Raw genomic sequence first — 27,145 nt, 5'->3', positions numbered from 1 at the left:
TGGCTAGTCTTTGTAGGAAGCATTAATATTCTTTAAATTTTTAAGAAATAGCAAACTATAACATGAAAGTTTGGAACACAGGGTATTCATGGTAAACCATCAGCAAAGAAGGAAATAAGAATGGCTCCCACCCTTGTTTCTGTTCATGAATCCTAAAAAAAATTAGAATGCCATTACTCACAGTTACAGACGTACCAACGGGGTTTATAATCTCAGTCTATCTTTCTTTTCCTACTCGTAGTAGAAACAACGTCTAGTTTGCTATGAATTAAAAGGGAAAGGGGGATCAGAAGATAAACCAAGAGTGAGGGGAAATTAATATATTTGGCAAAGATCTCACAGGCATACTGACCAAATCTCACTAGCCCTTCTGAGTGTACTAGTTATCAATGAATTCCCATTCCTTTGATTAATGCAGTGCCCTCCACCTGTTCCAAGGAGCACTGGTGGCGCACTGGTTACGAGATGGGCTACTACCATCAAGTTCAGCAGTTTGAAACCACCAGCCGCTCCCCAAGAGAAAGACAGTGCTTTCTACTCCCGTAAAGAATGACAGTCTCAGACACTCACAGAACAGTCCTACTCTGTCCTACAGGGTCCCTGTGTGTCACCATCGACTTGGTGGCCCCTGTCCTATCGTTTCCTTGTTCATACAGCTGGGACAATCACAGCCAACTCCTGAGATTGCGCCTGCTCCTAAGTATTAAGTTGAAACAAGGCAAATGCCAAGCGTGTGTCCAAGAAATGGCAAAAACTGGTCAAAGGCACAATATCCTAACCCATCAATGAAGAGATGCCTGGATATTTGTCATTAGATATGTGTGATTCAACCAGTGACTTTTCCATGGACACACACACGCGATGCTCACCAATACATGTGCTCACCAATACATGTGCTCACATGATGCTCACCAATACATGGACCCCGACACAGCAGCCCTTTGTTTCAAAGGGTTTGACCAAAGGGAGTGCGGTGGTTCCCAACTTCCAAACATTCTAAAACCGAATGCGAACAAATGTACAAACGTGCTTGACATGATGGGTGGATGGGTTGTGATCAGCGTTGTACGAGCCCCCAATAAAATGATTTTTAAAATCGCTATTGGAAAGTGGATTGTTGCAGATGCTGCGAGGTGAAAAATTAGCACCCAATCATTTGATCTCCCTGGTGATCCATTCAAAGGTGTTCTAGTTTTAAATCTTTTGTTTTCTCTTCAGTTGAGGTTTTACCTGTTTACTTTGTTGAAGTTTGGGTTTTGTTTGTTTGTTTGTTGAATGTGTTTCTGCGTATGAAATCCAGGAGAGGTAAATCCACAGACAGGCACTGGGTTAATGGCTCCCTGGGGACGGGGCAGGGGAAGCTGAGGGGGATGAGCTAATCAAGACGAGTGCAAGAATGAAGAAAAAGTTCTAAAACGGAGTGCGCGATGACTGTGCAACTCTTCTTCATGCGAGTGAACTAGTGTGTGCTGTGTGAATGACAGATATGCCCATAGAGCTGACGCCACGGGCTCAGAAGCAGTGAGGGCACATGCCAGAGCCCAACAGCCGTCACAGTCTCATACCACCGTGTTGTCCCTTGTCAGCTTCCAGCGGCTCTACGACTCAGCCAGGCGGGCCGCGGGAGGGGCTCCGACTGAGTGGGTAGCCAAGCGAACCGCAGAGCTGCCTGCTGGGGTGGGGACCACTGGGCTGGCTGTGCAGCACACTCAGTGCTCAGAGTGGGTTGGCCTGCCAGGGCACAGACTTGGCCCTTGGACAAGGAACAGAAGTCAGCACAGCATCTTCGGGGCCTGGGAAGGGGGAGCCAGCAGGAGCCCCCCTCTGCAGGTTAGGCCTGGAAGCAGCCAGGTGGGATTGTCCTGACGTCCTTCAGGTTCTGAAAAACCGCCTTTCGTTTTCTGTGTGAAACTCACTTGCTTAGAGACAAACGGTCACACGACACAGTGGAGCAAGTAACCTCCCAGGAGAACCGGGTGTCGGTTCCACGATTTGGCTTCCAGAAGAGAAATCTAAACCCAACTCTCATGACCTCGTGATAAGCGTTTTAGAGTCCCCAACAAAAACGTCCTCCGCGGGATCCCAACTCATGGAGACCCCAGGTGTTGTAACATAGAACTGACTCCTGGGCTTGTCCCTGCAGAGAGCCTTAGCGGGGCAGGAGCCTGCCTGGTGGGAGTGATTCCCGCTCAGCTACTATCCCAAGAGTTAGCAGTTCCAACCCACCAAGCAGCACCACAGGAGAAAGGCCGAGAGGTAGGCTTCCACAAAGACTAGAAGCACGAAAAACAATGGCGCCTTCCTACTTTGCAGCCCACACAAGAGGTGGCCATGAGCTCACGATGAACCCAAGGGCAACAGGTTTGGTGTAGGGGGGGTGGCATCTAATGGAAGTAGATCGCCAGACCCTTCATCCATGATTTAAACCACAACCTTGGACTCCAGCCTTGCCAAGTGCAAACTGTCTGTACCACCCATAAGCCCCCACACACATACATACAATACTTCCCCACTAAAATAGAAGCTGCAAGAGGACAAGGGCGTGTATGTTTTGCACTGTCCTACCTCCCAGAGGAGGGCCCAAAGCAATTGCTGAGTAAATGTCTGTTGAGTAAATGACCACTCGGTGGCTTTCAGAGTCCTTTCTGCACCATCATTTGGACAGCACAGTGACCCAGTAAGGCTGGCAGTGCATGTGTCACATCATCCTATTCTTTATGCAAAACCACGGCCCAAAGGAATAACCGTAAGTGACTTGTTCCAAGGTCACATGGCTAGGGGAGAAAAAAATCAGAAGCCACAATTCAGGGCAGCCCTGACGCCCAGTTCGTCCAGCCCCTGATCCAGGACACTCTCCAGGAAGGTGTCCGCATCTAAGGCAGCCCACAAGCAGGCAAACTACACAGGACAGCTTCTAACAGTCCGTGCTCACATGGAGTGCACCGATAATAGAATTGCTTGGCTAACTTTTTGAAGCCCCCTCAAATAGAGTGTGCCATAAGAACCCAGTGCGTCACCGTCTGGCTGTCCATTGTGGTGGATCCTCTTGTGGAGGGACGCGCTGTGTTCAAAGGCACAAAGGGGCGCCAGGTCAAAAGGCAGGCCTGGTGCTTGCTTCACTAGCTGCAGAATCCCAGAGGTGCAGGCTGTCCTGTGGCCTTCACTAAGGAGACTCCGGTGCATGGTAAGACCTGCAGCTCCTGCACGCTGACAGGGATGGCAGGCTTCAGTCTCCCTCCCCCTGCTCAGTCCTCCTGGGCAATGGCCAGTCTGCAGCTTGGGGGGAAGGGCAGGAGCATGTGGAGCAGGGGGCAGGGCAACTGCAAGCACATCTTAAGGGGGAGAGCATCAGCCACCTGGGCCTCCCGCAGCCAACAATTAAAATGAGAGCTGTCCCGTGGGGAAAGGGCAGAAAGAACTTGAGCAAGTCTTTGTTCGGTCACGTTTGTGATCCCCAAAAGACGACCATGGACACATTTTCTGGTGACCGCCCTCAGCTGTCTGCTGAGTCGCTCTGGTCGGCTCTCCTGGGTGCTTCCCCTCCTTTTTGCTCCTCTGCCGCCTTCTCCCACAATTTATAATCACAATTCATAATCGTGTGTTTCTGGATGTGTCCCTGACCCCTTCCGAGGAAAGGCACTATTTCAATCTAATAGCAATAAGCATTAATATTCATGTGCATACTTAATACCCAGGCCCTTGATGAGGGAGCCAGATGGAGAGAAGGTAGTGTGTGACGTCAGGCAAGCTGTAAGGTACTGTTCAGGGAACTCAACGGAGCCGACTTCAGATCTTGAAAATGAGAGAGGTTTCTGGGGACTGGAGCTTGGCACCAACGAGTCAGGTGACTCAGTCCACTTCCTCATTGATAACACAGGGAGTTCGAAAGCTCAGCTGAAAAACACGACTGTTTCTACAGGAACTCAAATGCTGCTACAGCCAACACTCAGCGAGGGCACAGTGCCTGAGTGTGCCGGGCCCTGAGGTTTACAGGCATTCACGTGTTTCATCTCCGACAGCCTCGTGCGGGCTGTACCCTCGTGAACCCCATTTTACAGGCAGAGGAATACAGGCAGAGGGAGTACCCAAACCTCCGGCAAGTAAAAGGCAGAGCGTAGATTTGAACATGGGCAGTCTGCTCTCAGGGTCTGCAAGGAAATCATGGCAGGGGTAGGTAATCTAGAATTTCAAAGAATGGAATAAAAGGAAAATCTCAGAGCAGTGTGAATTCAAATCTCTTCAACGGCAGTCCCCGCCTTGACCAGATCATCCAGTAACTAGCCCACTGAGAGGGCTGGGCAAGGGCCCCTTCAACAAACACTCCCTCAGATGCACTCCCTAGCAAACACCGTTCAAACCATCAATTTAGAGGCACCCCAAAGCACACTAGCATAAGGTGACCAGATTTTAACTTTGGTAAAGCCAGAGACCATTGATAAAACTCATACCCTGGCAAAATAGCCAATGGTAGCCGAAAACCATATACCCTAGCTTGTCGTGCATTCTTTCCAAAATTTGGGACTTTTTTAAAAACACTGCACGCCACAGGAAAATTTGTTAAAAATTGGGACTGTCCCGCCAAAAGCGGGACGTCTGGTCACCTTACAATAGCAGCCCACTGTTGAGCTGATGCTTGTCTGTTCCTCGGAGGGGAACTGTAAATACACACAGTTTTGAAGAAGTGCCTTTTCAACAGGTATATTCGTTTCCTAGAGATTTTTCACTTTGGTCAGATAAACTCCCCAGTAATTTGGATCTGCTTTACCGCTGACAGGACTACGTATTGACTAGCCGGCGTGATTAGCACCCTGCTTTCTTTCTAGGATTGGTTACACATGTGTAGCACAGGATGGGAGCCACGAGGTGGTGCTCTAATATAGGAAATGAACTGCCGAGTGACCAGCACAGCGACAAATGATTCAAAGGCAGTGCGGGTCTCCCCCCCCCTGTGCGTGTGACATTAAACCCTTGACAGGAGACCTGCGAGACCTGCGAGTCCACAATCTGACCACAGGAATTCCGATGCACTTACTTTCGGAGGAAATCTTCCAAACCCTGACGACGCTGGTCTACATGCTGGCGGTTGTTCATGTTGAAAAAGAGGTTTTTCGATGGAAGGTCTGGCAGTTGTCTTGAGAGAAAGAGGAGAAAAAATGTTTTGTAATGATCAAATCAAGGGGGTGGAGTTCCAGTAAAGCCAAGTCTGTCTAATAAAGAGGACTGCACAACTCCTAAAGGGAGGAAGGAGCCCAGGTTTCCATAGGGTGGGGCTGTTAACAACAAGGTCAGCAGTTTGAAACCACCAGCTGCTCCAAGGGAGAAAGATGAGGCTGTCCACTCCTGTAAAGACTGGCAGTCTCAGAAACCCACAGGGGCAGTTCTACTCTGTCCGAGAGGGTCACTGTGAGTCAGAATCCACTTGGTGGCAGTTTATTAGCAAGGATTCGTTCATAAGGATATTGATTAACTTAAAGAAAAACACCCCCTTTTCACTCTCCAGAGGCCCTTCATGGTCAAGATCCATAAACACTGGTGGAATTCCAAAGATACATTTTACATTTAGATGTAGTAAGCACAAAACTACCTAAAGCTTTATGCTGTAATCAAGAAGAAGGCCCATAAAATCCTCAGTACTTTATCTGTGAAAACAAACAAAATTCACTAACATTCAGTTTAGTCCCTATGAGCTTCCTAGAAGGCAACTCTTTAAGAGCCTAGAACCCGCCCTCTTTCTCCCTCGGAGAGGCGGGTGGTTTCAAACCGCCGACCTTTCTGTCAGCAGCCCAACCTGCACCACGACACCACCAGGGCTCCTGGGCCTTCCTCCGCCCACATTCTGAGGACCTGGAGAGCAGGGCAGTCCACCAGGCCCTCGGAGTCACTTACACCAGCAACGCGTTGCTCTGGAGCCTCTGCCTCAGCCACACAAATTCTCGGTATCTTCTTCGTACGCAGGACGTCTTCATCGTAAAGCACATGCTGTTGGTCTGTTGAGAGAAAGAGAAGAAAATAAAGAAATACCAGCTCACTTGAGGAGGAAGCTACTTGTCTTTGATCTCTCGCACAGTTTCAAAGGCCAGAACAGCAGAAGCTAGTTGCCATGGAGCTAGCTCGGACTCATGGAGATAGATACCCTGAGGATCGGGCTAGACTGCACTCCACCGGCCTTTGCAGTGGCTGGTGTTGGGGAAGTAGGTTGCCAGGGCTTCCTTCTAAGCCTCAGAGTCTCTGACATCCCTGGGTGGAGCCAAGCCACCAGCCTTTGGTCGGCCACTGAGCACATTAACTGTTTGCCCCATCCAGGGACTCATAACGTAACCATCCTACCCTCCCAGTCAATGCCAACACAGAGTAACCGATGTGACGCGTAGAACTGCCCCCTGCGAGTTTCCCAGACTATAACTGTGTATGGAAGTGGAAAGCCCGATCTTTCTTCTGAGGAGCAGCTGGTTGGTTTTGAACTTTAGACCTATCAGATTGCAGCCCAACTCTGTGCAATAACCCCCGCGCCACCAGGGCTCATGAGGGGAGAGTGATCTGACTCGGAGAGGGCATGTGCCCTGGGAGGAGGGGCGGCCTGAAGGACACCAAAAAGCTCCAAACTCACTGCTCTCAAGTCTCTGCCAACCCACAGCGACCCTCTCGCACAGACTAGAACTGCCCCCGTGGGTCCCCGAGACCGTAAATCTTTTTTTTTTAATAAATAAAATTCACATTTTATTTAGATCGAAATAAACTGTATAAAATTGACTTTCTTCACCAAAACACCAGTAATATTTCCTGTATTCGTCCTAAATAAACCACAAAACCTTTAATCTTGTAGGTTTTCCAGGTTTTGCTTATAAATCAGGACGAGCCAGTGGATCCAGTCGTGGGAAAAGAAAACGGAGAGCAGAGCATCCGTTGTTCGTGCCGTGGCCTCCGATTCTGTGTTGACCATGAGACAGGGGTTCCGCAGCACCTCTCAAAAGTGGACGACAGTGTGGGCTCAGCAAAGGATTGTCACAGCAGCTACCACAGGTGGAGCAAAGGCAAGGTCTTCCATTCGAACTCGGACTGTGACTTGTTCCTCTGGGTTCGTTTGATAAACACCAAATCTACACTGAGATTCTTGTCTGGGAGCTCGGTTTGTCTCACTCTGGTAATTCCTCCAATGGTCCAGTACAGATTTTTAACATTAACTCCCACTAAGTCAAAAATTAGTCTTGCGATTCATTGTGACATTTGCTAAAATGCCTTCCCCACCCCCTCCAGCACCTCCTCCTCCAAGTTTATTTCTTGAAAGAACTGTCACTTAGTTCCTGATCATTGGATCCAGTGAGAAAATCTTTACAGGAGCAAAAGATCTCACCTTTCTCTGAGGGAGCAGCTGGCAGTGTCAGAAGCACTGCCCTAACCAGTAGCAGCCGAATTAGTAACCTACCACCCTGCTGAGACCTGGAGAATCAGCTACCCCGGGTTCCAGACAGACTCTGCTACCAGGCAAGCCACCCAACTCCTGTGTCCTGATTGGTAACATGGGGATGCCATGGAATTTAGCTATTCCATAGAGTGACTGTGAGGATTGATAACCAGTGCCCGGTAAGCGTGACCTATTAACACAATAGCAGCAGTGTGTATTTGGCTGTTTTCCTTCAGGAACTGTTATCTACAGAGTCCTCATACTGAATGAAACCACACTGCTTCTCCTTTGGGTAAACAAGATGGATAAATATGTTTATTTCTCTTCTGGGTACAGCAAAAGGCTGTCCAATTTTTCCTACTCATTTTCAAAAGTATCTCTATTCGCTGTATTCATTTCAAAATTCCATTTGATAATGTTTACATGACCCAATGAGAGGCAGATTTCTATCCCCCTGAGTTCAGTCCAATTTCACAAAATGTGACTGTTCTATTGGCAATCGAAGCCACATTTGCATTAATCCTCACACTGTTCCCATAAGATACATGGGTGCAGTTTCTCATCTTCTTGCTGTGAGGTCAGAGAAGATCAGGATGCAGACGGGTTAAGAGATTTGCCCAAAGCAGCCAAAGGTCCAACAGCGCCTCACTCTGATGTGCTCCTTCGGGGTCGGAGCCGGCAGGCTGTGTTACGCCAGACTGGGGCCGTAACGAGGCCGGGGAGGGTCTCTCCCCAAAGAATTCCAGACCAGTCGAGGCCTCCTGGCGTCTTGAGTACAGGCTGGGTCACCGAAACTCCCTTGAGTTTCCCCGCGCAGAAGCACCGTGAATGTTGTCACCGGTGAGCCACTTGGGCACCTCCATCCAAGAAAGGTCTATGAATCCTTCATTTGTTGAGCAAGTGCAGGAGGCTGATCTAAGCTGAGCGATTCTGCTCCGAGCTCATTCATTTAAAATCCCAAGAAAATGTTAGGATTTCACAGTCCCCTGAGAGCATTTCCCTTAAGGTTACCTGACAGGTGAAGCAGCAGCTTTTCTACCTGCAAAGCTCCTGAGCACAAGAGACAGAGAAGAATTCTCTAGCCTCAGCATCCACGCTCATCACACAATAGCAAGCAGAAGCTTCTTCCAGACCAGAGTATACTGAGACCACAAATTAAGTTCCTCTAAAGTTCCTTGGTTGTTTTGGCTATCCACCAAGCCAAGATCCATTCATGGTCAATTTATTAGCATTTCAGACAATCACCAGGACCCCATCCAATAATATTTGTGGAACCAATCATTTCCGGCTTCGACAGCGGTTTCTGCATTCACTTCCTGCTACTTGTGTAACAGAAAAGAATCTGTCCCACTCGCTCCCTGCTGTCAAGTCCGTGCCAACTCACAGCGGCCCTATAGGACAGGACAGAACTGCTGCTGTGAGTTTCCGAGACTGTCACTGTTTACAGGAGTAGAAAACCCTGTCTTTCTCCCTCAGAGCAGCTGGTGATGTTGAACTGCTGACCTTGGGGATCATACCCAACACATAACCACTGTGCCACCACAGGGCTCCTGGGCTCTTTAGGATGGTTATATTTCAGGCCTACCCTATAGTACAAGGCAAGGACTTACAATTTTTTAAGGGAAGTTAAGAGTCAATTAAAGAATTTTGTTTTAAAAGAGCATTTAAATGAATGTATTCATGTTCTAACTTTCCACACAGAAATTGTCTTGGTGTGAGCTCAGGAATACAAGCCAAACAAAGTCAGAATACAAAGGACACTCAAACAAGGAGCTACAGCACAAGCATCCCAAACCTTTTCTAAGATTTTACTTTATTTATTTTCTGTGTTGGGGACTCTTAAAACAAAAACCAAAACCAAAAAAAACCCCAAAAAACAAAACAAAATTAAAAATGGAGAAAAAAATGGCTGCTGTCTATACACCAATTTCGCTATTTACAATGGGAAGATTAACTAGATGAAGGCTAAATTTTTACTTCACTTGTGCTCTATGTAGGCACAGATGTCAACGGTTTCTCTGCTCCTAAGAGCAGTTCCACTTGGACTAAGTATGACGGGAAAAGTGAGCACTATCAAGACCAGCGGCTGACCAACTACGTATGGTGGACCAAATCTGGTCCGCCCCAGTTCTACTGACACATCATCATGTTCCCTCACTTACATGTCGCCTATGGTCGCTTTCGCCCACACTAGCAGAACTGAGTAGCAGTGGGGGCCGAGTCTGCAGGGACTTGCAAAGCGGAAAGAACTTAACTGCCTGGCCCTTTACAGAAAACAAGCTTTGATTCCTGGTCACGATGACTGCAGGGACCACACGCCATTCAACACTGCTCAGGAGATGGTGCTAGTGTCCGTTCCAATAACATGCATCCATTCTAGGGACTGACTGCTAATGTTAGTTCTTCGTCATCTAGAACATGGTGCACTAATTGCACATACTTGCCTCTTTCTGACTGCATACATAAAATGCTACACATCTCTTTTTCACCAGAAAATCCAAAACCAAAGGTTCATAGGCAATCTTGTCCAGAAATAGACTATCACAGATCCAAAAGAAGTACCACTCATCATAAATATCATTACCAACATACTCTTTGACCATCAATCTTAATTGGATTAATGTCTTCATACAAAAAATAACAACAATAAACCTTTTTTTAAAAAGCAATAAGCAGAATCTTAACAGTGAGAATAAAGCACTAAAAAAACTTTACAACTTCAGGAACCAACTTCCTTCTGCATTTAAGACACAAATCATTAGTCATAATCATTGGAAGTTCGTTCTTCAAACTAAGCAAATGCGTACCAATTTCATATCATTATCAGTGTGCCATAAACTATATACTACAGAAAAAGTGACTGATTTCTACAGATCACTGTATACTTACGTGAATACAGATCTCATAATCAATATAAGAATGCCAAAAGTCCTCCTTCTGAATCCTAGGGTCTCGAACCCAGACACTTACGAATTCCTGTAAGGGCATGACACACAAAGAAAATGTTTCAGGATTTCAAGAAGGGTTCACAAGAGCGAGGAGAAGGACTGCCCGGAGCCCACAGAAGCTCTAGCCCGTGTGCCTGTGGCCCTTTCAAAAACCAGAAGTAGCGTGCATGAATCAGACACCACGGGCCACTGCACAAACGACTTTTTTTTTTTTTTAAGCCACAAATGGGAATTTCTAAAATAAGGCAAAATTGGGCTGGCGCGTTTGGGGACAGCTTTTTGTAAGATTATTTGCAGGCAAATAAGAAAGTAGACTCCAAGTCTGGTTTTTGACTTTTAAGGGTGAAAAAAGGTTCCTATGTGTCTCCAATTTTAAACGCAGTCCTTTCTTACTTCCTTCGTCTCTCTATTAAAGGCACAGGCCCTTGGCCTTGCTCAATAAATCGCCTCCTAGGGCTCACGGAAGCAGAGCGAAGGTCATGGGAGAAGCAAAGAATGAGAGCCGAAGCTGACTGTGTGTGCAGCCCGGTCTGGGGAGAATAAGCAGCAGGGCCTTATGAATAAAGCTAGGAACACTACACAATCTTATTCTTATAAAGAATACTTCTCTAGTTTCAGAATGCATCCCGATAGATTCATCTTCATAACACTTTCCCTCATCGATAAAATCAATGGTTACCAACTAGTAACGAAACTTACACAGTGGGCAAGTCTCTGTTCCTTCGCACGGATGCTGAAAACAGGAATGCGGAGTAAAACTGAAAACATGAGACTTCAGAAAGCGCTCTTTAGGAAGCTAGGTAGACCCCACCAAAGCCAAATCCACGACCAATCTATTCCGACTCACAGGGCCCCTTCCGTGGGGTTTCCGAGACCCTGCATCTAACAGGAACGGACAGCCTCCGCTTTCTCCCTCCCTTCAGCTGGTGGGTTGGAAGCACGGAGTTCGTGGTGAGCAGCTAGCCCACAGGGCCACCGGCCTCCTGAGACTAGTCAGACTGGGCTGATAAAAACAAAGCGTGGGACGGAAAAGAAATGCTATTGGCATGGTACATGCTGAGATAATCACGAAAGTCACCGTTGGGTTTAATTTTCAGTATCTTTTAACTTTGGGGGACAATTCGGGGTTAGAGTAAGGTGACCAGATTTAAAGCGGGACACCATTGACCGGGGGGTGGGGTTCTTGATGAAAAATTTGGTCTATATGGACCAAATAGACCGTTCCCTAGCTTGTCGTGCATCCTTTCCAAAAATCGGGACTTTTTAAAAACGCCAAAAATTGGGGCTGTCCTGCCAAAAGCGGGACGTCTGGTCACCTTAGGTTAGAGGCTAAAATGTTAGGCGCCTCATAGTGCTGCTCCCAGGCAAAGCTGAAAGCAGAGGAGGCCGCAGACGGACCGTGGGGTTTTGTTTTTAAAGAAAGACACAGGCCAGGGGATTTCAAAGTGTGAGAGCAGTCCACACTCCGTGCTTGCATTTGAGGTCTCTGAGATGGTGGGCAGTGCCCTCGTGAGCCTCACTGGGACCCGCCTGGTCATTTAAATCCTGCAGGAGACACAACCCGAATGAGGCAGGGTAAGACCTGGTGGTGCTGCACCCAGTCTAGCCAGTACTTCTTCAACGCCGATCCTCCTCCCACCACAGAGCAGGGGCGCGAACGGCCTTGCTATCATGCCGATTACTGCAGATATGATTAAGTTAAAATGCAATACCTAAATTTAATCTGATCTCCCTTTTGGCCCATTTCAATTTTGTTCTAGTTTTTAATATGGTTTTTTGCTTTCTTTCTGATTGAGGTTTTTCTCTGTTTTGTTGTTGTTGGGTTTTTTTCCTCTTTTTTTTTTTTTTTGTGCATTTGTTCGTTCATTTGTTTTTCTGTTTATGAAATCCAGGACAGGTAAAACTATAGACAGTAATTGGATTAATGATTTCTTGGGGATCTGGCAGAGGAGGGGAGGGGGAAGTGGGGAGCTAATAACAATGAGGACAAGAAAGAAGAAAACATTCTAAAATTGATTGTGGTGATGACCGTACAACTCTTTTGAATATGACTGAACTACTGAAGTGTACGGAATGTGAATTCTATAAAACTAAAATTCTTTTCCAAAAAATTTTTTAAGAAATAAATTTAGAGCAAAACAAACAAGCAAACCTAAAAAAGCAGATTCTAAGTTATAGGAGGAACCATAAAACAATAGCTAAACCAAGCTGTCTGCAATAGTTCCTCATAGCTGCAAAGGTGGTCGGGTTGAGGGTAAAGTAGGCATGGAACCAGACACACAGGCCCCCAGTCTGTCTGCCTTGCCCTCAGGCCCCTGTAAGCTGCGCCTGTGTGTTCAACTCACATTCCTACCGCATTGTCTCCACACCATGAACAGAAGGGAGGGTTACGACAAACAGGAGAGCCAAGGCCCAGAGTCCAGAGCAGACTGTGCGGTGCCGCCACAGGGCCTGGGCTGCACTTGGACTTCTTGGACCTTCAGCACTTTTTTCTTCATAGGCCCACACCACCCTTAACATAAATAAAAGCTATTAAAATTACAGTTTACTGCTGTATTGATAGAAAAAGAAGTATACCGATGTTGTTGACTCCATTGACTCAGCCCCCTACTCCTGGCAAACCCATGCTCAGTCCTGAATCATCCCTGCAATTGGTTGTGGATTGGATAGTTGTCTGATTTTCAGAATAGATTCAAACAAACAACAACAACGACAACAAAACAAACTCACTGCCATCGAGTGGATTACAACTCAGAGCGACCCTACAGGACCCAGTAGAACTGCCCCTGAGGGGTTCCGAGACCGTAACGCTTTAAAGGAGTATAAAGTCTCATCTTTCTTGTGCAAAGCTGCTGGTGGTTTCCAACTGCCGACCTTGCGGTTAGCAGCCCAACTGGGAATCACTCCATCAGCAGGGCACCTGTCAGAATAGCGTTTCAGGTCTTCATGCCGCTCCGTCCCAGCCGGGAAGCTCCATTGAAACGTGTTCAGCAGCGCAGGCCTTCACTGACGGAGGAGTGGGGGCTACCCATGAGGTGCCCGGTGCAGGAATGAGAAACCCGCGCCTCCTGTAGGGAAAGCAGCGCTCGTCCACTGACCCACCACGGTGCCCTCGATCTGTTAACACTGTAGTCTAAGGCCTTTCCTTTGAGCTAAAGGGTCACCTTTTTCCTTCTGATTTGAGGAAAAAGTGAAACCGGTTTCCTGGGCCCTGCGTGTGCTGTGCACAGCGGCAAAGTCTGCCCTTCCTGAAAGCTGAGCCAGGGCAAGGTCACCCTGCCCCACGAAGCCAAACCAGCGGGAAGGCGAGTCCTCTGGTCCGGTGCAGGCACCGCGCAAGGTTGGAGGGAGTTGGCGGCTCCGAGTGCCACTGGAGGCAAATGTTCCTGGACATATGGAAAAGGAAACAAAGTATTTCCACAGCTCAGTGTTCCTCCTTAACAGTAAGGGTATGCACCTATTCCTGGGCCTTTTTACACAAGTTAGACAAAAATGAAAAGATAGAAAAAACCATTTTGAATCTGCTACAAAGCTGTCATTTAAAAAAATTTTTTTTCTAAACAAAAATGATAAAATGCAATTACGGCAGTGGCACACACCCACTAGCCACTCACTTGATTATTAATTGGCAATGGCAGTAATGACAAACCTTTGCAAATTTTCAGGGCTCTTTACCCACAGGTGGGTAGTTATTGACCTTTTTGGGGAAAGAGCACAAGACTAGGAGAAACTCTGGCTCACCCACTGCCCACGATATGAACATATGCTGAGACTCCGTGTACACATCTGGAACATGGAACTAAGGCCAGCCCAGCCTGTGGGAGCCCCTAACCATTGAACTAGTGGCCATCAAGTCACCCCTAACACGTGGTGACCCACCGGAAGTGGCGTTCTAACAGGGGCTTCATCAACAGTTCCTGTCTCAGACACCCACAGGCCAGTTCTGTCTTGTCCTGCAGGGTCCCTGTGGGTCGGCGTGGACTCCGTGGGAGTGAGTTTGGTTTGGGTTGGGGTCTCGGGCTCTTCTACCTAAAGGTGCTAAGCTCCTGTAGAGCAGGGCTATCTGTGGGACTTGACTGCCTGATCTATCCAATACGTCCCATTGATATTACTGAATGCATGCATGATGGCCGAATGCGAGACTTCAGGCGGGAGGGCGGGTTGGAAAGGGGGAACCGATTACAAGGATCTACATGTGACCTCCTCCCTGGGGGACGACAACAGAAAAGTGGGTGAAGGGAGATGTCGGACAGGGCAAGATATGACAAAATAATAATAATTTATAAATTATCAAGGGTTCATGAGGGAGGGGAGAGCAGGGAGGGAGGGGAAAAATGAGGAGCTGATGCCAGGGGCTTAAGTGGAGAGCAAATGTTTTGAGAATGATGAGGACAATGAATGTACAAATGTGCTTTACACAATTGATGTATGTGTGGATTGTGATGAGAGTTGTATGAGCCCCTAATAAAACGATTAAAAAAAAAGACTTCGGGTGGGTGGGGAGGAAATGGTATCAAATTTTCATAGAAATCAAACTCTCAACCATTTGGGGGCTTGGATGCTACGAATTAATGGTGTGTTTTTCTAGCAGCTGAGCAAAATGTCTCTTAACAAACCCATCCGGCGAAGGGGGTGCCCATTAACTGCGGAAGGCTGCGGGAACAATGGGACCAATGTTGAAGGCCTGTGGGGATGAACTGTTTGCAAGCGCCCTGTGCCGATGCTCCTACTGCATGGAGAGGACGGACGCCCTTCCTTCCGAGCGCTTCCTTCACTTCCCAGTGGTAGGGCCCCTAGGACTTCTCCAGACAACTAAGTGTTAGCCTCGTTGGAGTTAAAATATGTACTCCAAAGTCATAAAAGTACATTTCTTTTAAAATATTCTATAACTCAGATGGCTCCCCCTCCCCCGCCCTGCAATTAGTAGGAATTAGTGAAGTTTCACCCTCACTTCCAGCCAAGAGTGGCGCACCCAGGAAGCCAAGGTTCACCTATAATCCCTTAATTAGACGCATCCCTCACCAGGCTGCCCGCCATCCTTCAGAGGCGCGCTGACAGCCTGTCAGCCACGGAGCACATCTCCGGAGTTCCATACCTAGAATCATATGGATTTCCTATGAAAATTGCCTCTGCAGCAGCAGTTAGTCAATTTAATAACCTTATTAAACACTTTAATGACTTCGGGGGCCTAATGACTACATCTCGTGTGAAAGAAAAAGCCAGGCAGAGTAGAATTAAAAATTTAAACTAACCGATCCCTCCTGCTCAGCCCATGAACGAGCGTCTGAAGAGAGAGACTCGGTCAGATTCATAGAAAATCCAATTACAGATCACGCGCATGTGCAGGGATCCGTGAAGGTCCCGGCTGGTGGGTCTGGCCCACGTTGTCCATCTCCGCGCGTGAGCGGTGGCAGAGCAGGCCCCCAAACCGTTCTGTCTGTATGCCCGGGCAACCTCTGTCGGTCACCTATTGCAGACGCAGCTTTCAGCAAACTTGTAGCCCATCGAAACCTTGTCGAAAAGTGCAGCCCTCACAGGAACGGGACACCCTCCTGACTCCGAGGGCAATGTGGCCTGAGGCAGCACGGTCTCCCCGTGGATCACGTTGCCCGACAGATGACCAAAGAGGACTTTGCCACATCTGATGGCGTACCAGGAGAGGAAATCCGGCTGAAACCTGCAATGCTGAAATGGAACTACTTGCAGGCGATGGTCCACAAAAACAACCGATTGCTGAAGATCCTGATTGTGCGAGTGACCCTGACTTTGAGACTGTGCCAGCAGGGTTATAGGCGCTGCCAGGCATGATTGGAGAGGGCAGGCTAAAGCTGCCGCATTCGCTGCCTGCCGCTAACGGCCAGCGGTGAGGAGCCCCGAACCCACTTCCCCACGGTGATCTGCATTGTCAGTCGGCACAGAGGTTAGCGGTGCCCTGATGTGAGTTCCACAGCTCAAAGTCGCAGCTACTCTGTTAGCTGACCGACTGTTTCTTACCCCAAAACAACTGTAGATGGAAATCAGTTGTGATTGGTAAAAGAACAAATAAAACATCATTTGATTCAGACCGTTTATGGGGTACATTAAATCTTCTCAACCTAGTTGCACTTCCCACCTTACCCTCATTATAAGCAAAGCAGTAAAAACAACAAAATAGAAATGTTTGTGATTACTGTGTAGCAGGGTCATGTTTCGGTATTTGGTAGTACAAAGCTAAAGACTGCCTTCGCTTGGAAATGCTTAATTATGATGATAACAAATAATGAAATAAAATGTCCCTTGAAGGTCCAGGCCAACCACCAGGCCACAGGAGACTTTTAAATAGCTTGTTCTGTCTCTCCAATAAGTTACGTGATATGTTAATGAAGCATTAACTTCCCTATAAACTACCTCTCATCTTTTTATCCCAGGGATTTTCACTGAATAACATTCCCCAGCCATGGACATTCACTATCTAGATGAGATGCACTTTAACTTACACACACTCTTAGGGTATACTTTTATGTTAAAGGAATAGGGAAACATTTATGGAAATCGTTTTTCACACCTTTCATACTTCTTAATTTTTATCTAGTTTATTTCTTTAGAAAGCTAGCTTAGTTGCTCCTATTTGAATCTTTCCCTCTGAAAGTTCAACTATATCAAAAGGACACTGAATACTATTTAATCTTATGGTCATTTTGACGAACATGTCTTTTTTTAGATGCATATTGGGTTAACCCAAATGTCAAACAGATAAATTGGAGTGGGGGAGAAATACTTGAGAGAGTCCGATTATGTGAAAGCCCTTAAATATTGATATGCTAGTAAGTTCTTTCATTAGTGCTTAATAAATTTATAGGAGAATATGGATAATCTCTGTGCTTTGAGATCACTGTAATCTCAGAATTATTTGAATATATAAGTAAAGATTATTTTCATAAAAATACAACATGAGAGGGGGAAAAATTCAATTCCAGTTTCTCTGATAATAATCATGCTGTGATTTCAGCATACCCTCGTCCCCAGGTTCAATCTTGATCCACTTCTATTGTCTGTTTTTCCCCTTAGACTTAATGTCAGATGAAGAGTCTCTGAGTGGTGCACAGGATTAGAGTGCTCAGGAGCTGGCAGTTCAAGTTACCCACAGTTTGTTATGATCCACACCATTGAGTACCTTGCAACGTTCGTGTTCCAAACCCTAGTTTGATGAGTAGCAACTGGAGTCTTAAACAGCCACCTATGACACAACTATTGGTCTCTATTTGCCTGGAGTAAAACAGAAGGAGGGAGACCAAAGCCTCAAGGAAGAAGCTAGCCAACAGGGCTGGAAGTCCGCTTGAACCCACAATCAGAACTGGAGGGTGCTCAACTACCACCACCAATTGTTATGATGAGGGACGCCAAAGAAGGCCCTGGTAAGAATGAGAGAAAAATCTAGAGCAAACATCAAATTGATTAAACAGGTGAGATGTAATGGACTGAGAGCGGCTGGAAGGTAGCACGCTAAGATACTACCTTAACCAAGAATTGAAACCACTCCCAGGATTGGATTATAAAACAAATAATTTTACCTGTTGATTAACGTGTCCCTTAAACCATTCACTAGACGGGGCCAAATGGCCAACATTTATCCAAAGGCTAAGATGAAAAGGCAAGGAGAAGGGAAGTTAGATCAATGGAAACAGAACAGACAGAACGGAAATCATGAGGAAGCTGACAGACGGCAAAAACTGTCACCGACGCCAGGAAACGATTTGTACACAACATGCTGAAAGGGACCATCATGCACTGCGTAAACCTTGACCCAAACCAGAAAAATCCAAAAAGGTCATTTGAAGACATAGGTGAACTTATCCTAAAATATATATGAAAATGAAAAGGTCATAGAACAGTCAAAACAGTTTTGAGAATAATAATAATAGAAAGGAGAGTCCCTCCTTCCAATGTTAAGGCTCATTATTCAGCTGCAGCAATAAAGAAGGTATGGTACTGGAGGGAGGGCGAAAATGAGGAGCTAAGGCCAGGGGCTTACATGGAAAGCAAATGTTTTGAAAATGATGAGGTTAACGAATGTACAAATGTGCTTTATACAATTGATGTATGTATGAATTGTGATGAGTTGTATGAGCCCCTAATAAAATGATTTTTAAAAAAGAAGAAGGTATGGTACTGATGGACAGACACACAAATCAATGGAACAGAGACCCACACACACAATAGACCTACACAAATCCACATGAGTTTTGACAAAGATGTAAACACAATTAGAAAAGGAGGGATTCAACACAAGAACTCTTTGTCCTACTAACCTGGCATTCTGTGATGCTCACCTTCCCACCACAAGCGCTGAAGACAAAATGGGTGCCTAAGCAAATGTGGTGCCTGGCTATCAAAAGATATAGCATCTGGGATTTTAAAGGCTTGAAGTTAAACAAGCGGCCATCTAGCAGGGAAGCAACAAAGCCCACATGGAAGAAGCACACCAGCCTGTGCGATCACGAGGTGTTGATGGGATCAGGTTATCAGGCATCAGAAGACTCAAAACAAACAATCATATCAATTGATTAGGAGGTTAGAGTGGAGATCCAGGGCCCATTTGTAAACAATTGAACATTCCCTCACAGAAGGGTCGTAAGGATGGAACAAGCCAGCTAGGGAAGACTTGTGTATAGCACACACAATTCTCTAGTTCTTGAATGCTCTCCCCCCTCACTATAATGACCCAGTTCTACCTTACAAATCTGGCTAGACTGGACTGTGTACATTGGTTAGAGCCCTTGACACATGGAATCCAGGACAGACAAACCTTTCAGGAACAGTAATGGAAGTAGCAATACCATTAGGGTAGGAGGAACGTGGGGGGAGAAAGGAGAGAAAGGGGAAACCTATTGTAATGATCAACATAAAACTGCCACCGCCACCCCAGAGGGACGAACAACAGAAACGTGGATGAAGGGAGACAGTGGATGGTGTAAGATATGAAAATAACAATCATTTATCATTTATCAAGGTTTCACGAGGGCGGGAGGGTAGAGGAGGGAGGGGAAAAAGAGGAGCTGATACCAAGGGCTCAAGTAGAAAGAAAATGCTTTGAAAGTGATGATGGCAATATAGCACAAATGTGATCAATATAATTGATGTGTGGAATGTTAGAAGAGTTGTAAGAGCCCCCAATAAAATGATTGTTTTTTAAAAAAGAAGAGGGATTGTCTTTTTAAGTAATTAGATATCCATAGGACCAAACCCAAAACACAACCTAAACCTTATGCAAAAATGAACTCTAAATTAAACCTAAAACACAGCATGTTTAGGGGGAAAAAATCAGGAAAAAAATCTTTAGGAGCTAGGACTTGAAGAAGAGCGCTTATCTTTGATTCCAAATGATCAACCCACAAAAGAAAAAATGGTGTATTTGGGCCTCATCTAAATTAGAAACTTTTGCTCTGAAATAAAACCTTGTGAAGAGACTAAAAAGGCAAATTACAGGCTGGAAGATTATATGTGCAAATCACAATCCCACAAAGGACCTGTATCTATAATGTGTAATCCCCAAACAAAAATCCATTGACATCGAGTCGACTCCACCTCTGATGGGTCCTACAGAACAAGGTCAGCCAAGCTGAGCTCACTGCCCTGGCGTCAGGTTGTCAGAGTCATTGGAGGCAGACGGCCACATCCTCTGATGGAGTAGCGGAGGGATTCAAACTCCCAACCTTTCAACTAGCAACTAATAGCTTAACTACTGTACCACCAGGCTCCTTAGAATACATAAAGAACTCTTAAAACTCGACATTTAAAGAACAAACAAGTGGAAGAATGGGCAAAAGCTAAACTCTATGGACTGTATTCATGACATTTCCTAGTGGTGCTAGTGTACTACATGATACTCGCACTGAGGAAGGCAGAGTGAAGGGTACACAGGACCTTCCTGTACATTTTCTTTCAAATTCCTGTGTATTTATAAATATTTTTTAATTAGAAGGTGTGTTAGTCTGGGTAGACTAGAAAAACAAAATTCATAAACACTCATATTTTATGAGAATTTTATATAAAGGGTAGTTGTACATTAAGCATCCCAACCCAGTCCAGTCCAAGCCCATAAGTCCAATATTGGCCCATGTGTCCGACATTGATCTACAAAGTCCTCCTCAAACTCACAAAACACACGCAAATGATGCCGAGTGCAGGAGGAAAGCCGAATCAGTGATCGTGTAAGCATCTCAGTGCTGGCTGGGGTCTCCACGTGGCTGCTCCAGCACCCAGGGCTGCATCAGGGTAAGTCCCTGTGGCTTCTCCTCGGGGATGTCTCACAGGAAGTGAGCCTTGCCAGCTGAGGCAGAGAACTAGCTAAGGCAGCCACAACTGGTCCAACCATCAGAGAACAAGAGACCAGACAGGCGAGGCTAGCAGAGCCATTTATCTCTCTGCCCCTCCAATTAATCCCACATGTGTTCATCAGCCAGGTTGGCACAATAAACCTTAACTATCACAAAAGGTTTTCTCTTTTTTTTAAAAAAGAGAGTTATGTTTTAACCAGTATTTCCAAATTCAATGAATTTTAAGAAGGCAAGACTTGGCTTTGAGGTGATAATGGAACACTTAAATAAGATTATAGAAAAGACGAGCAGAGACAAAAACTAGAAAGGCAGAACCTCTAGGTGACCAGTATTCATTTGTCACAGTTTTGAGGAGAAACGTAACAAACATCATATTTTCTGCCTCAGAAATGAAAAGCTGCTCCATTCTGTTCTCACTCTCGGGCCATTTTTCCTTCTGAAGCAGTGCTTGATTGATGTGCTTGCGTATTGAAACCAGCGGCTCATTCACTCCAATGCACCGAGCACCAGCTCTGGGTCGGGGACTGCTCTACGCAGTGAAGGGCTAGCGACTACAGAAGCTCACCTTGGTCCTTTGTACCAGGGTGCTCTTCAGGACACCAGCACCCCACTGCGGCAGTTACATAATCTATTGTCAACTTGAGGAAGGGGTGGAGTCTAGCCTGTCAACCAGGTTGCAGCTTGATGACCTCATTTGAAGGTGCAACGGAGCTAAATAGCTCACTGGAGGCCAGATACACCCTCTTCTGGAAGACATTCCTGGTGACAAGCCACATGGAGCTACACTGATAGAGCCAGAGCCGTGGAGCTGAAGAAGCCACATGGAGACCCATGCCAATGCTGAGATGCTTCTACCACCACTGGATCCACAAGACTTTCCACCCACTGACCTGTGATCCTCCTGCATTTGGCATATTGCATGGTTGCTTGAGTCTGAAGAGGAATTTGTAGACTGGTATTGGACATATGGGTTAGTATCGGATTTATGGACATGGTCTGGACTGGGCTGTTTTCTTAATATACAATTACTCTTTATACAAAACTCTTTCTTATGCACAAAGGAGTGTCTATGAATTTGTTTCTCTAGTCAGCCCACACTAACAAGCCCACCATAATCAGTGTCACACTGAAATGCAGCCCATTTCACTCACAACATTCTTTACAAATAGCGACTTGAAAGGCAGGAAGAACATTACCGGGAACTTTCTGAGACTTCCTATCACAGGTGTGGCAAATCACCTAAAAGACACACTACACGGATGTGGCTGGCTCTGTGGCTTTATTTTTGTTAAAACTTTTGTTTATTCAGAATAAACCACCATGGATGAGATTCAGCTAGACACAATAGTTCATGTCTTCAACCTGCTCTACACACGCCTCGCTGTGGTTGGGTGCCCCACCCACCGTGGCCCTAGGTACCACTGCCGGTCCGGCACCCTCCTCACAGTGGTTGTCTTTGAGCCATCGTTGCAGCCGCCGTGGCAATTCATCTCGCTGACCGTCTGCCAAACACGGGGTCCTTTTCCAGGGACTGGTCCCTCCTGAGAACATGCACCAAGCACTTGAGATGACGGCTCGCCGTGCTGGCATCTAAAGAGCATTCTGGAACGTCCCTCCTCCAGACGGATGGGGTTGACCTTGGGCAGCGCATGGGGCTTTCAGTATTCTTCACGAGCACCGCCCTTCAAATGCACTGGGTCTCGTGCCGTCTTCCTTTCTCACTAGCCAGCTTTCAGACGCATGAGTCCAGGGGAAAGACCAGAACCTGGACTCGGTGCAGCTCAGCCCCCAAAGTGACAGCTCTCTACCCGAAAATAAGGAGAATTATCTTTCTATATCTCAAAATGCACCAGGCAAATCACAGCAGAAAATGCCTGATCTTTTGCAAGAAGAAATCCTGGGTTAAACTGCCCTGCATGGATGCCATCAGCAAGAAGCAGAAGGGAAAACTCTCAAGAGGACAAAAGATGCCGTTTCGTCAACAAATAAACTGAAAAGGGGGAAAAGGAAGATAAAAGACTTCGAGCAACATGTCAGCCAGACGCAACGCGTGATCCTTATTTGGATCATGACTCAACCAACCAATTTCATAAATAGATCTATTTCTCAAAACAGTCAGGGAAACTTGAACACCAACTGAATATTTGATGATATGAAGGAATTCATGTTAATTATTTAAGATGTTATCATGTGGTTTGTTTCTAAAAGAGCTCTTTTTTTTAGATTCATACTGCAATATTTACAGATGAAATTATACAATGTCTAGAATTTGTTTCAAAACGCTAGCCAGCGTGTGGTAGCAGGAGGAAATGGGAGCTAAAGAGTGGGAGCGGGTGGATACGCTTCGCCCTGAGTTAATAACTACTGAAGAGGACTCGGGCACTACAAACAAAATCAAACCAAACGCACTGCCCGCTGACTTATAGTGGCCCTAGGGGACAAGCTAGAACCGCCCTGTGCCCTTCCGAGACTGTATTCTTATGAGCAGACAGCCTCATCTTTCTCCCAGACTCAGGTACCAGTGGTGTAAATAGGTAACACGGTAACATGCTCAGTGGCTAACGGAAAGATTGGAGGCTTGACCCCAGAGTGAACCTCGGAAGAATGGTCTGGCGATATACTTCTAAAATCCAGATAATCTTATGGAGTCCAGTTCTACTGATCTACACAAGGTCGCCGTGAGTCAGGCGTGACAACTGGTACCTACTTCATGTGTGTTTAAACTTTCCTTACTAAAGCATTAAAACCAAAAAAGGTAAAAGGAATAAAAAGAGAGGAGAAGGGAGAGACAGCATGGGAAAGAGCAAGGCAGCATATTTAGGCTTGGGAGAGCGGGCAAGTTCGTTGCTTCCTTCAAGGTCCCCAGCATCCCGGGATACCAGGTGGAAGCCTTGGGTAAGAGGATATTCTTGAGTGATAGTCAATTTTCCAACCTCCTCTGTTCTAATCGGAGAACATGAAAATCATGCTTTCCTAGGGGAAGCACAGAATGTGACCGTCCCTCAACATAAGCATTATCTGGAACAAACAAACGCTAAACTTAGAGGTAACACACCCAAATTAGTAGCACATCCCGGCACCTCTCCCTTCAGGGTTCTGTCCACATGCTGCCTGGAGCTGTCAGGAGCCCACTTGGGCCTGCCCCCGCTCAGGGGCTCCCCTGCCAAGGAGCTCAGGGATCTGTTGTCACAAGGGTGACACTAGCTGCCTGGGTCTTAGCATTACACTCAGGATGAAGTCGTTACGTTTGGAAAGGGGTTTAACACACAGACAGAACTCAGTCGTCCTGATGCAGACTAAGAGGAGCCCTGGTGGGGCAGCGGGTACTCATTGGGCTGCGATCTGCAGATCCTCATGGTCGGGAGTTCGAGACCATCAGCAGTTGCTTGGGAGAAAGACTGGGCTTTCTATTCCCATAAATAGTTATGGTCTACAATCCTCCGTGTGTGTGTGTGTGTGTGTGTGTGTGTGTGTGTGTGTGTGTGTCATCCCTGTGGGTCACCATTGACCTCTATGGCAGTGAGTTTGTTTTCTTCTTTTTGGGGGGTGGGGGGTTGTCCAGAATACCAAAACAGAAATGCCCCACCCCACCCAACCCAACTCCCTCAGAAACACACAGACAAAAGGAGTTTGAAGCCACCCATAAGTAAAACACAAGAAGCCAACCAACCCACTGCCATCAAGTTGATTCTGACCCCTGGCAGCCCCACGTGTACCGAGCTGCCCCCCAGGGCTGCCTTGGTGGTCGTCTTTGTGGAAGCAGATCACCAGGCCTCTCTCTTGAAGGGCCACTGGGTGGGCTCCAACTGTGGTCTAGTACCAACCACGTGCACCACCCAGAGACTTTAGGCCAAGGGTGGAACCATTCTCCTGACACCAAGCGAGCTCTGGGTGGGGGACCAGACCCCGTAGCTTTATGGGGGTAAGGTGGGACTCCGTGGAAATGTGCTGGCGAGCGGGGAGAAACCTCATGGAAGGTAAGTTCAGCTTGGCTGTGTCAGGAGTTCTTCATTCAGGAAAAAATAGAATAAAAACATGAATTCTGGACAGTGGAATAGAAAAGAACAAAAACGCCAGGCTCCGCACAAGACACTGTCCGAAACGTGTTTCCTGTCATGGCCAACCTGCCTTTTCATTTGGAATCGGGGTTCTGTCTCATTAAACACGAGAGTTGGTTCCGTTGGGTACATCTAATTATTCTTATTAAAATATGTAAGCATAATATTTTAATTGTAAATTAAAGTTGCATGCATGAATGAATCTGAATTCATTTTAATTTTACAGTGGCCCAACGCCAAGGCCTTTTTATGGGGGAAATCCATCAGCTAGGATACTGCTCTCCTGGGAATTCAAACCATCGTGCAAATGGAAAATGCTTGACTAACATGGGAGAGCCTCACTCCCTTTTCTCCTCTCCCTAGATGTATTAGTGTAATAAAGCTATTTTCTCCATCCCCAAAACCTCTTTTCAAAAGAAGAAGCTGAGTGACCAAACTTTCAGGATAGCATTCTCCGGTAAGGTCAGAACAACATGCCCCCACCCCACCCTTGGGAAGCTTAAACAAGGATGGTAAACAGATCTCAGATTAGATGCCAACCTAGTGATGGATTAGTAATGTCTGCCATGGGCACTAAGTGAAAAGTGCTGCACCCAACACATATGTCACCCTTGGTCTAGATTCTAGAATAATCAGTGATGTTGCATTTAGCCCTTACGTAAGTAAGTGATTCAAGTGGGACCTACTGTATATTGTTCTCCACTAAATAACCAATCAAGCAACCAACCACTAAGCTATTTAAGGGGCTCAACAAAAACCTCCTCCACTTCTAACCAGCACTGACAGCAGGGTGCTGTTGGGGTAAGCAGTGAGACAAAAATACCCTTTATAACTGTAGGCGTTCAGAAAGCCTCTTCTTGGCTTCTAAGCTGAGATCTGAAGGGAAGGGAGGAGTTAGCTGGTCACTGTGAATCAGAGATGATTCCAGGCAGAGGGAAGCATGTCTGTGAGAGAGCCTCCGAGGAGGAGAGCACATGGTCCACGCAAGACTCCACACTCAGCTCAGAGGAGGGAGGGGTGGGCGGAGGGGGGGCGTGGCAGGAAGATGAGCATGAAGCGAAAAGCAGGTTCAGAGCTGGCAGGGCCCTAGACACCACATTCAGGAGTTTGACTTTGTTCTACGAGCAATGGAGGCCCCTTGAAGGGTTAAAGCCAGGCGAGCACGCTGGCTTGCTATGTAACAGCAGTAATGTAGCATATCCGGAATCTGATGGCAGCCATGGTTCACTAGCCAGAATTCTCATTGCCTCCTGAGAAACGTTGAGTTCAATTCCTAAGACAATACCCCCGAGTTTGATTCCTATAGTCACCCACCTATCTCAGTGGAGAATTTTGTGTTGCTAAGACACTGAACAGGTTCCAGACTAAGATAGACCAGGAAGAAAAGTCTGGAAATCTGAAAATTAGTCAGTTAAAACCCAGGGGATCACAAGAGTTCCATCCCACTGTGCACACAGTTTCCATGAGTTGGGGGCCAACGCACTGGCCACTAACAACAATGACAACATAGCCACTGTAGCTGCTATGTGTAATCCACACTGACAGAGGGTAGATCCCTGAACAGGGTCTCTCTTTTCTACTTGTAGTAGTTTTATGTTTTCTCCCTGGAATTTTCCGTTGGAGAATTTTCCAATTTAAAAATTGCTTAATATTAAGATAATTATTTATAGTAAAAGGACTTTTTGGGGGCTGATGAATAGTTTTATTTAAAGTTGGTTAAAATCTGTCTAGTTTTTATTAATTGATCATTTATAATAAACTAACCAACCAAAATGCCTCTTCTAATAGGCAAACAAGATGCTGTGGTGTGTAGTGGCTGTGCATTGGGCTGTTAATCTCAAGGTCAGTTGTTCAAAACCACCTGCCACTCCTCAGGAGAAATACTAGGCTTTCTACTCCCATAAAGAAGTATAGTCTTATCTCCTCCCCACCCCCACCCCCTCCCATGCCTTTATGACCCACAGAGGGGTGGGGTAAGAAAAAAGATGGCAATGGGGGAGCAGGGCACTAATCCACCCAAGGGGAGGGTATTGTTTATGTCTCCACAAGAGAGAGAGTTGACCTCATTCCAACATGGCAAGCCCTGAGGACAACGTTCCCGCTGGAAGCAGCTGGTCCGCAGAGAGGACTGCAGAGCTGGCCCCAGCTCGAGACATGATGTCCCCTACCTAGATGACAGTGCTACAGAGGACAACACTGAAGATTCCGTTCAGGGAGAGTGGCCAGCTTGACCAGCCCACATGGAGACAAACCAAGAGGGGAGTGCAGAAGACCAGCAATGGGAGCAAAGACACAAAGTCCCTGAGGAAACTCAACAGCAGGCATCTGACTCAGGGGACAGCGCTTGGCACCCCATCTGAACTGGTCGGGGGATAGTCACAAGGGGCCAGCACTGAAAGCTAAAGATATGACGGGGGTGGG

The 27,145-nt window shown here is 46.5% G+C and overlaps 1 protein-coding gene across 1 annotated transcript in view; it reads right to left on the bottom strand.

Annotated features, from left to right (window-relative positions):
• SNX10 (sorting nexin 10) overlaps positions 1-27,145 on the bottom strand; it is a 65,419-nt gene that overhangs the window by 6,097 nt on the left and 32,177 nt on the right. The window contains exons 3-5 of the mRNA XM_004702732.2: positions 10,292-10,378; positions 5,887-5,987; positions 5,033-5,131 (exon numbers count right to left, since the gene is read on the bottom strand). Coding sequence (XP_004702789.1) covers positions 5,033-5,131; positions 5,887-5,987; positions 10,292-10,378 — 287 coding nt within the window. The remainder of the gene's footprint in view (positions 1-5,032; positions 5,132-5,886; positions 5,988-10,291; positions 10,379-27,145) is intronic.

Source organism: Echinops telfairi, unplaced genomic scaffold, assembly GCF_000313985.2.
Source record: "Echinops telfairi isolate 266 unplaced genomic scaffold, ASM31398v2 ScPeMD7_23;HRSCAF=83, whole genome shotgun sequence".
NCBI classification, from domain to species: Eukaryota; Metazoa; Chordata; class Mammalia; order Afrosoricida; family Tenrecidae; genus Echinops; species Echinops telfairi.
The sequence above is the reverse complement of the archived record's forward strand: the minus strand, read 5'-3'. Positions and strand labels throughout refer to the sequence as shown.